Source organism: Engraulis encrasicolus, chromosome 4 (genome assembly GCF_034702125.1).
Source record: "Engraulis encrasicolus isolate BLACKSEA-1 chromosome 4, IST_EnEncr_1.0, whole genome shotgun sequence".
NCBI classification, from domain to species: domain Eukaryota; kingdom Metazoa; phylum Chordata; class Actinopteri; order Clupeiformes; family Engraulidae; genus Engraulis; species Engraulis encrasicolus.
This window is the reverse complement of record NC_085860.1, coordinates 21,091,826-21,102,983: the sequence shown is the minus strand read 5'-3', so window position 1 is coordinate 21,102,983 and position 11,158 is coordinate 21,091,826. Positions and strand designations below refer to the sequence as shown.

The following is an 11,158-nucleotide window of genomic DNA, read 5'->3' as shown; positions in this document are numbered from 1 at the left end:
GAAGTCTGTGGGAGGACGTCTGCAGCTTTGGGATAACCTTAAGTAAATACTTGCATCATCACATGTCTGTCTGGAGAGTTAACATTCGTCTATCAGCACAAGAAGTTACTAATACCGACCAGTAGTTGCTTGTTGTAGCCAAACTCAGGTGTCTGGCAGGTAAGATACCCCTGTTTTACGCACGGACTTTGATCCGATAAGGAGCTATTACGCTACAAGCCGTGAGTGTTGATGCGGTAATTTACTTGCTGACTGTTAGGGAGAGGCCAAGGTCAAATCCCCAAAAGTCTTTAGTTGAACTGAAACGCCAGATACTTACAATTTCTGAGCGACCGTCTCTGCAGGCGTTTTGAAATCGGGCTTGTCTCTCCTCGTGTGGTCTGTCTCGGAAACCGGTGTATTTGATCTACGTGGGGAACACACACAAGACGACAGAATTCACATATCTCCTCAGTACATATAGGCTAAATATGACCATTAATAACATATATATGTCTACGATGCTACTACTGCAATACTGTATGAAAACCTTGTCTACGGTTGCAACGCGTTCAGTCAGTATGGCTGTATTTGTGACTAAAGCCTTTGTGTATGAAGTCTGCGAATACATAGGCTACATTATAAACGGGTATGTCTGAGACCAGGTGTGATGGAAATTGGTGTCATTTGATGATTTACGCATGTAGTTTAAAGAGAGTTGCGTTGTAACACTGTGTGATGTCTATGTCCTTGGGTCCTCCAGCTCAAAGCGCAATAGGACTCACAACTAGGAAGTCTCACAACTTTTGAATAGTCTACTGGGTTTCGGCGTTTTGTTAGTAATTTTGCATTTCAAAATGAGGTACATAATTTAAACAGCCTACGCCGAAGACCCTGGAACAACTTGTCAAAAGTGAAAAGCCTGAGAATAATCCAACTTTCAACACCAAAAGCTGACAAGACCTGGTGCTTCATTTCCGCCACTTGATGAAAAAAAGAGAGAATGAAATTACCGAACTTACCTCGCACTCCCGGCTGAGTTTCCTGAAGAACTCTTCGTTCTCAAATTTGCTCCGCTGATCCGGGACGACCCGAGGCATCTTGAACGCTTTTATGTGATCAATTTTTGGTTGTTGTATGTTTTTTTGCGAGCGAGAGAAATGTTGACGTGAAACTACCCTGAATCCCGCTCTTATTTCCTTCCGTCTTCTCTGTCTGATGGAGTGAGTAAGAGTATAGCAATGTGTTCCTGAGATATTTACGTTATTGTGAGGACTCTTTACCCTTTCTCTTAAGATCACCTTAACCCTAGTTCACTCACCCTGAGCCGCCGCGGTGGACTTAGTATTTATTTGGGCTATAATTATGACTACAGGATTATTGTTCTCTCCCCCTCTCACGCCAGAGGTCTCCGTCTACTGACAACATACGCTCTCAGAGTCGACTTTATCCGTGCTGCTGCATGGCTCTGTTACTTCCTGGCTCCACTCAGTCCGACTTCTGACTGACTGTACACCCAAACTACTCCCCCCCTGAGCCCCCACCCCCCATTCACAATTCTCTCCACTACCGTGTGGTGCTACGCATGCGTTCGACCCTCTGTCAGACAAACTCCGCGGATGAAAAAGAGTGTGAGTTTATGAGGACAAGATAAGATACTTCACGAAAAACAGATAAGAAAATATTTTTTGAAATGTTGTAAAATAGCCTACTCCGGTTTGAAACCGGCTGAAAAAGTCTGAAAAGAAAGCTATTTTGTCCTGTCAGATATGCTCTGATGTTTCACTGAGGTATTAAGAGAACAATGCTTCAGAAAGCAATATCTACAATACAATCAATAAAAGTCAGAAAGCAATAGGCCTAGCCTATGTAGCCTACACCTAACCCGGTGGGTCATCTCATTATCCATTTCATTATTTTTCCATCAATTGAGCGATTTGGTTTCTGAAATAAAGCATTCATGCGCAAAGTGATATTGAATATAACTGATGCTATATGGCTGTTATATTTCCTTTACACTAGACAGACTTGTTTACATTTAGTGTCAGACCTCCCAGTCAATGACATTCCCTTTGTTTCTATGGCCAGCCTCACTCCTCTTCTGTATCTGTCAAGGACAAATGTTTTAAATGTCAACCTGCCTTGGTACTGTTAAAGCGATGGTTCGGAGTAGAATCACCCTAATGCCATTTGAACCGTGACACCCATCCACCTTTACACCCGAAGTGTTTTCTGCCGCAGGCTTACATCAACAGAGTTGCCGTGTTATTCGATGTTTATTCCGGTTAGCTTGACTCAAGCGCATATGGATACTGGGCACCGTCTCCAAACTTTCCCCACAAAAATAACATGTCATGACACCAAACTTCTGCAGTAGCACAAATATGGTCTGTACTCACGAAACGAAGCATTTGGAAGTTTGGAAATAGTCCAGGAGTTTATTATTATCAACACAAGCCGAATAGCTTCTCTGCTGCTAAAGCTGCGCCAACGTTACTTCCGTCATCTAAGACAAGCATGTAAGAGTCCTCAACGAAGCTCATAATATGCACAATGAAAAGTGAATTCAGCATCAGTATTGATAACGAAAATCCTTGTCTAATTGATAGTAGGTAAGATTTGAAATATCTTTTAAGTATTGCCTTGAAAATATAAGCCTTAATCACAATTCAGTGAAAACTTTTTTTAACACTCTCGTCTGGAAGTTTGTTGAAGACTTTTACGGGCTTGTCTCATATGACGGAAGTAACGTTGGCACAGCTTTAGCAGCAGAGAAGCTATTCAGCTTGTGTTGATAATACTAAACTCCTGGACTATTTCCAAACTTCCAAATGCTTCGTTTCGTGAGTACAGACCATATTTGTGCTACTGCAGAAGTTTGGTGTAATGACATGTTATTTTTGTGGGGAAAGTTTGGAGACGGTGCCCAGTATCCATATGCGCTTGAGTCAAGCTAACCGGAATAAACATCGAATAACACGGCAACTCTGTTGATGTAAGTCTGCGGCAGAAAACACTTCGGGTGTAAAGGTGGATGGGTGTCACGGTTCAAATGGCATTAGGGTGATTCTACTCCGAACCATCGCTTTAAACACAACAACATTTCAGAGAAAAACAACACTGCATGGTCTCTTGTATCCTTCCCCTAAAAACACAGAGTATCTCATATACACACACACACACACACACACACACACACACACACACACACACACACACACACACACACACACGCGCGCGCGCGCGCGTGTGTGTGTGTGTGTGTGTGTGTGTGTGTGTGTGTGTGTGTGTGTGTGTGTGTGTGTGTGTGTGTGTGTGTGCGGAGCCGTCGTTAGCCCTATTTTAGGAGGGCTTTAGCCCCCCCTACATTAGGATTAGCCCCCCCTTTAACGATTATGCAAAAAAAAACACACAGATGACATCTTCCGACCCAAAGTACCATTTTTCACTCACAATACCTGTGTACTAAATCCATTTGACATTGTCTTGAAATTATAGTTGAGCTTTGTTGAGCATAGTTGAACTGACACATTAAAATAGCTGCTAATGGAGTAAAAATGACCTAATATCTGCCGGGGATGCATAGTTTTCCTAGTAAGGAACCTGTTTGAATGAATCGCTTCCTGACCACTGCTTCTCCTGGAGACATGCAGTTAGTAACTCCTTAAAGTTCCTAGTCCTTGTGTAAATTATGCTCTCGGCATTTTTATCTAATCATTTTAACTTCCGTACATAATATTCATCAGTTGAAACATTTTGAAATGTTTTGTTTAGCTTACATATAAGGAATGTTCATTAAAATGTGAATTTAAAAAAAAATCACTGTAACTAGTGTTTAAAAATCGGTATGGTGCTCTTAAAATAATTGTTCAAGAAGACGCTTTTGCACACCTCTGTAGGTGGGCAGGTGCGTAGGATATTATCCCAGTGGGGTTGTCATTCAAGTGTAAAGAAATCCTGCACACTGTCCATTCCACCAACAAACTTTAATACAGCATGAAGATCGGATGACTCAAACAATGTATTAAAGTTTGTTGGTGGAATGGACTGTGTGCAGGATTTCTTTGCTCTTAAAAATAATGAAGTCATAGACAAAACCTTAGCAGGTGAGCTGAACATTTTTTGGCGTGCGCATTTTCTTCCTCTGGGGCTAAGCCCCCCCTGTCTTTTAAACCTAGTGACGGGCCTGTGTGTGTGTGTGTGTGTGTGTGTGTGTGTGTGTGTGTGTGTGTGTGTGTGTGTGTGTGTGTGTGTGTGTGTGTGTGTGTGTGTGTGTGTGTGTGTGCTGTGTGTGTGCTGGGTGTGTGTGTGTGTGTGTGTGTGTGTGTGTGTGTGTGTGTGTGTGTGTGTGTCAGAGAGAGGGGGGGGGGCAGGAAGGTTGCAAAGACAGAGGAAGGAGGGAGACCATAGTTGTGACATGCTTCTCCTTCTGTTTCGAAATTATGCTTTGTTATCTGAACAGAGGAGGAGGAGAAGGAGGAGGAGGAGGAGGAGGAGGAGGAGAAGGAGAAGGAACAGGAGGAGAGATAGGGTAAGGGAAACAAAAGGTAGCAACGCAACAGAAAGGAGAAAACACATGTGCTTACAACATGTCTTCTAACCCATTATCCTGATCGGAGGCGGGCTTTCCATTAGGCAAGCCTAGGCAGTGATTCTCCGACTGTGGGCCGGGGCCGGAGCCAAGTGGGTATTGAAATGAGTGGTTATTCCAAGTGGGTCTTGAAATCATTTTCTAAAAATCAAAATAATATTTTTGTGGGTCAGAGCTGGGGCCCGAACATTTTTGAAAATTTCAGGTGGGTCCCAAGTTGGAAAAGGTTGAAAACCCCTGGCCTAGGGCCCCAACCAAATCTGCCCTCCACATGGTTCCCCCAACTGTCACACCAGTCGTGGTAAAAAAAAAGGCTTGGTCTTAATTTGTCACTTATGTAAAGTAATCGAACATATATACGAGACAAAACAATAAAACAGCACTATTTTTAATTTAGCACTGAATGTCATGTCTATATAATGACTTTTGAGGTCCCCACGCTTATATTTCGCCTAGGGCCCCAAAATGGCTAGATCCGCCCCTCATCTTGAGAAGCTTAGCCCAATAATTTGCATCAATCCATCGGTTGAAGACCACACTCTTCATTGAAAAACCTTACCCATACACTACTATGACATTATAGTCTTTTTTTGTGTGATTCACTGTTATGACATTATAGTCTTAAGTAATAGCCTACATTACGACTTGGTCATTGTCATTGTGTTAACAGCACATTTATAACAGGATCTTGCCTGAAGAGTTTTAAACTTGGGTTCACTTGACAACATCTTTACAACTACGTGACCTTACTGACTAGTTTGTGGCCCCTTCATGTGTCTTTGTCCCGGGCCCAGCAAAAGCTCTCGTCTGCCCTGACAACAGCTTAGGTTCAGGAAAGATGATTGAGATTCATTCATCAAAGTAGAATCTCAGGCGTGGCTTTTCTTGTTCTCTTGTTCTCTTGCTATCGATAGTCTTATCCTCAAGAGATTTCATAACGTAGGCTACATAAGGTACATAGTGTGCTCTACATTTTTTCTCCGCATTGCTCATAAATACTTTATTCTGCTAGTATGTACAAAAATATCTCAGTTAAATACTGTGAGACGGCTTTTGTTGAACCATGATAAGATCAGAGGCGTTTGCAAGGTTCATTTTGTGTTTAAGTTTACTCTACTATCAAATGGAATTCCTGGCAGAATGGGTCATGAGATGGTTTGTAGTTTGTAGCTCAAACTTTGATAGTAGAGTAATTCAGATTCATTGAAAGGACCTGATGTTAAATCCAGTGGTGCAATATTAGGGATTTCATTTTTTAGGGATTCACAGTGCACTTACACAGTGCACCTTTAACATCAAGTCCTTTCCATCAATCTGAATTACTCTAACATCAATTGGAATTCCTGGCAGAACGGGTCATGAAATGGTTTGGCCATCACCAAGTTTGTAGCTCCATGAAATGGGCAGTAAATTATAAAACAAGATTCACTTTTCACAATGATCATAACGATCATAAGAATTAAACCAAATGTCCCTGTCATTTTGCTTAGGAGTTACACGTATTTCAGCAGCTCATCTCAAATGATGTGACAATGACAATGAAACTAATTTGACTGACGTGTGTTTTTTATTATTATTATCATTATAGAGACTGAGAAGGAGCTTCTTTCCTCATGCTATTTGCTTACTTAATTCTTCCTAATTAATTTGATTGAAAACACACACACACACACACACACACACACACACACACACACACACACACACACACACACACACACACACACACACACACACACACACACACCTTTCTTCTGCACACTTGTTTTGCACCAGCTATGCATTTCAATACAAGTGACACGAAAGTGTCTCTATGAACAGCAGCCAGGGGTGGGGAACCTATGTCTCGAGGGCCGTTTGTGGCCCTTGAGGCCGTTTTATCCGGCCCCCGGTATAATTTTAATGTTATGCAGCTTCACATGAAATATGACATATTTTGTAAAGGAATCTTAGAAAATACATTTGCAATACAATTACGTTTTATTCAGTGGACCTAGAGAAGGTGGGGTCTATCTTAAAGGTGGCTGTCTTCAATATAGGCCTACATTGCATGGGGAAATCCTGGTTTGTGTTCATAGTACGGCCCTCGGAGGACTTGTACGGCCCCCTTCATGAATTTGAAGTGACCCTTCGAATGAAAAAGGTTCCCCACCCATAATGTACAGTATGACAAATAAATATCCTTGAATCCTTGAATCATTTAAAGTAGGCCCTACATGTAGCTGCATACACATACAGTGGGCTACGCCTGCAGACGGTTTCCATATACAGCATTTCCAAATGCTTTGCCTTTTAGTCATGTCTCTCTCCCACACGCTCTGTCACATGCAGGTCTTGGGTGCATGAAGCGTGTTAAAAAATGGTAGCTTCTGGGCAATTGGACCGTGTGTGTGTGTGTGTGTGTGTGTGTGTGTGTGTGTGTGTGTGTGTGTGGATGCTTAATAGCACCACAGAACACTCTTTAATTAATGAACGCTTCTGTGGTTAGCGTCTGAGAGCCGGTTTGACAGCCTCTGCAGCAGTGGTGGTGGGGTGGTGAGGTGTCTCCAGTTCTCCTCAAACACAGCTGGACGGGTAATGTGGCATACAGGGCATTATCCTGGTGGGCCGACAGTCTTCAGGGGCCGATGCTGCTGATTTGTTTGTTTGTTTTTCATTTTTATTTTTTATTATTATTGCTTCCTCAGAAACCGGCCCTCAATTTAAAAGGAGCAGTCCATTGGTCCATCTTTAATGTTAACAGTGGACTGAGCTAATCATAATCCGGCTCCTAAATTGATACTTGACCTTGGATTTCTTCCCTGGACTATGCATAGTGACTTTGGAACCTGGACACTTTGGACACTTTTCCAGTTTTTGAATCGTGTGTGTGTGTGTGTGTGTGTGTGTGTGTGTGTGTGTGTGTGTGTGTGTGTGTGTGTGTGTGTGTGTGTGTGTGTGTGAGAGAGAGAGAGAGAGAGAGAGAGAGAGAGAGAGAGAGAGAGAGAGAGATCTGACTTTGTGAATGTATGGTGAATATATGTGCAATGTTGTGTGTGATGTCTTTGTCTCTTCTTCTGTATTCATGTATGTATGCTACTGGACACCTTAATTTCCCTCTGGATTAATACATGATACACTACTCTACTCTACTCTACTCTACTCTAATATCGTCGAAAAGCAGGGCGGGTGGCTGTGTGCGGGGCTGTCTATACGCCAAAAGTGCCCGGGCTATTTTTCAATCCCAGCCCAGCACAGCCTTCAAAGGCACGGAAATCTCTGGAAGATCTCATCATACACAGTAATAAAAAAATTAAAACAAAAAACAGTGCTAAATGAACACTTAGCAAGATGATTTAACGTCTTGTAGAGTGTAATTGGTTCCCACGGTACTCTTTCAGTGCTGAATTAACACAGCGTTATTTTTTATACTGTGTAAAAGGACTAACAAACTTTGGATGCTGCTGCAGTTTCTAGGCCTATATTTCATGTCTTGTCTTTATGCATTATTACTGTGCAGGCAGGCTGAAACACATTAGACAGTTGTTTCTTTTATTCACACGCGGTGATATTAAATATTTATTAACCTTGAGTAAGCTGGCTTTGCTTATTACAGGTAGTGCTGACACGACACATTTGGTTAAATGGGACAAACAAGTTGTTTGTTGGTGGCTGTGGAAAACAGTTTCAGGAGAGGGATAAAAAAATCCCCACCAAACACACCTGAGGAGGACGAGAAGGCTGTGTGTGTGTGACAGAGATTCAATCAGAATTGGCAAGCATTTTTCTGCATCTAATATACATCTATAAAATAGAAGTAGGCCATGGGACATTTCATGTGTTGAGGAAATGTCTGGTGAAAATGGGGGGGGGGGTTGTCCCTTACCTTCTTCTTCACACCACACGTGGGCTATGCATTTGGTGCAACAATAGGCCTACTTGCCTGTCGTGAAACAAAACTAGTCATGCACAGTGTTGGGCAAGTTACTTCGAAAAAGTAACTAGTTACTAGTTACTAGTTACTTCTCCAAAAAAGTAACTGAGTTACTTCCTGAGTTACTCCGGTATCAAAGTAACTAGTTACCAGTAAAAGTAACTAGGCCTATTGCGTTACTCGCCCCCCGACCATGTTTCATAAACCACATAGAGAAGGACGGTAAAGACAGGTAACGTTACAAACAACAATTTATTGCAACATAATAAACCAAAGCCACTGGATGGACAAAATATATATATATATTTTTTTTTTATAAAAGAAAATAACACATTTTAATAGGCTTATTTAAATTCAACTGAAAAAGTGCATGCTAAATCCAAATTTAAATTAGGCCTACTACTAAATGTAGTATTGACATTTTAATTATTACTAAATGCTACCCTTTCAAACAAGACTACGATTACGTCATTTTGTAGTTTACAGAGTCGTGAAGCAGTAAAAGACGCGACCTGTGACGCGCCCACAAAATGCGGAAGTAACCACTTTGCGTCTTTGTCTCGAAGCGTGCGAGTTGAGTTTGTGTTGTTATCAGCGAGCTACTTCATCGTGGTTAGTGAGAAGTTGAATCATGATGAAGTTCTGAGCATGTTATTTGCGTATTCTGACTCTGAAGGACAGTTTTTATCTCACGAGGAGGATGATGATCGGACGAGCACTCTTTGTTTACCGCGGCGAAACTCTGAAGGCAGTGATGCCGACATGCGAAGCAAGGATGGTCTCTGCACACACACACATTGAAACTCATTCGGTGACTTTATCCGATCTCAAGTGAGTCGGCGGTAGTGGCGAATGCAGTCGTAGTGTCCATACAGGTAGGCCTATTGTTGAGGAATTAGGGGTGAGAGAAGTGTTTCTGGTAGGCCTAATGTTAGCTTGCGCTCCCTCCATTCAGCCCCTGGTGATGCGGGTAGCCACCTATCCGGACGCAAACGCAATAATCCTGGGATCATACAGACACTGTTCACCAAGCAGCACACACACACTCATTCTGTCCCTCTTTCTGACTTCTACTGGGTGGATGGCAGTGGCGAACGTGGCCATATGACCGTATGGAGAGGTAATAGAACGCACGGTGACGACGCATAGTCTACCCAAACAGTAACGTGCAGTAACGAGTGTATGAAATTGTAACGGCGTTATACTGACAGTAAGAATAATTAGTTAGATTATCCGTTACTGAAAAAAGTAACGGCGTTAGTAACGCCGTTCTTTTAAACGCCGTTATTCCCAACACTGGTCATGCAGTAGGCTAGGCCTGGGCCTGTCTTGTTTTTTTTTTTTTTTTTTTACTGTTAGTTAGGCTATCTCACGCAGGCTACTAGCTATCTGGTACAAAACAGTCTGCACTCCAAGTAGACTACAGTAGCCTATATCAGCTGATAGTGGGCCCGCCTGGGACGATGAAACAGCGTGCTCTGAATATAGTGGATAGGCCACATAGGTTATTAAGCAAACGGCGCTACGTCAGTGACTGAGAATCACAGTGTGTCTCAGCGCCCCGAAATGATTAATGGTGTTACCGAATACCCGCCTTCACACCACCGTTCTCACGCGCAGCGCGCCAAAACAGAAGTGGACGATGACAGTTGCAGCGTCTGGACCTGTGCCGCGAGGAGTGCCCTTCTAAACAAAGTCCGGTGGCGCGAGGCCAGGCGTCGGGACGGTCCCGATTTGGCTGCTCCGTCCGTCGTTCTAGGGAGGAGAGACGGACGGACGGACTTGGACCACGTGAGAGAGTTAAATAACAGCAGCGTCCAGACCAGACGGCCAGACTTCAGGCGGGAAATGTGTAAATGGGCCATGGCATGTGTGGCTGGTCTATAATAGTAGCAGCATAAACAGAGTTGGCGCGCTCTACAGGTAAACAAATCAAGTGGTAGACGTAATAGTACAATAATAACAATAGGCATGATAATAATAATAATAACAATGATGATGATGATGATGATGATAATAATAATAACAATAATAATAATGATAATAAAAATAAAAATAATAAAAATAGTCTCCATTAGGATTCAGTTGCCCATGCTAATCTTTTATTGAACTGGAAATGAATATTAGGCCTATAGGCTACAATAATATGGGGCCCAACTAGAGGAGCAAGAACTAGGCCTACTGACAAAAAGCTACACGAAGAAGAGCAAATTCCAAGGGAAGCTTAAGACTATCAGCACCCTTCCTTTTGCCTATTTACCCATTTGCCATCTCTTTTTTTTTAGTTTTAAACTGGTAGGCCTAATGTAAATTCAATATAATGACGGCATATAGGATATTAATTATTTTCATTTTATATTATTCCCACTGTCAGGATTTTTTTTTTAATTAATGTGCTCTTTAGGCCAATGTTTTTTTTTAAGTCTAGTTTAGTCTGGTCTTTGTACAATGTTGTAAATGTCTGTATGTCCATGTTTATTGTATGGCACCCAAAACGCAAGGAAAATTGCCTTCGGGACAGTAAAGGTAAATTCATTCATTCATTCATTCATTCATTCATTCATTCATTCATTCATTCAAATGCGTTTTTCGAACGTATGTTGCAGACTGCAAAGCCATAGACAGCCACCAGAGGGCACTGATAAGCTTCCTAATTTTGTGACGCAGGCTTTGGT

The 11,158-nt window shown here is 42.2% G+C and overlaps 1 protein-coding gene across 2 annotated transcripts in view; it reads right to left on the bottom strand.

The window, feature by feature from the left end:
* Positions 1-1,465, bottom strand: part of cbfb (core-binding factor subunit beta) — a 69,860-nt gene extending 68,395 nt beyond the window's left edge. For both annotated transcript variants that reach the window (XM_063196871.1, XM_063196872.1), the window contains exons 1-2: positions 1,002-1,465; positions 320-406 (exon numbers count right to left, since the gene is read on the bottom strand). In XM_063196871.1, coding sequence (XP_063052941.1) covers positions 320-406; positions 1,002-1,079 — 165 coding nt within the window. In that variant the 5' untranslated portion in view covers positions 1,080-1,465. The remainder of the gene's footprint in view (positions 1-319; positions 407-1,001) is intronic.
* Positions 1,466-11,158: the final 9,693 nt, after the last annotated feature.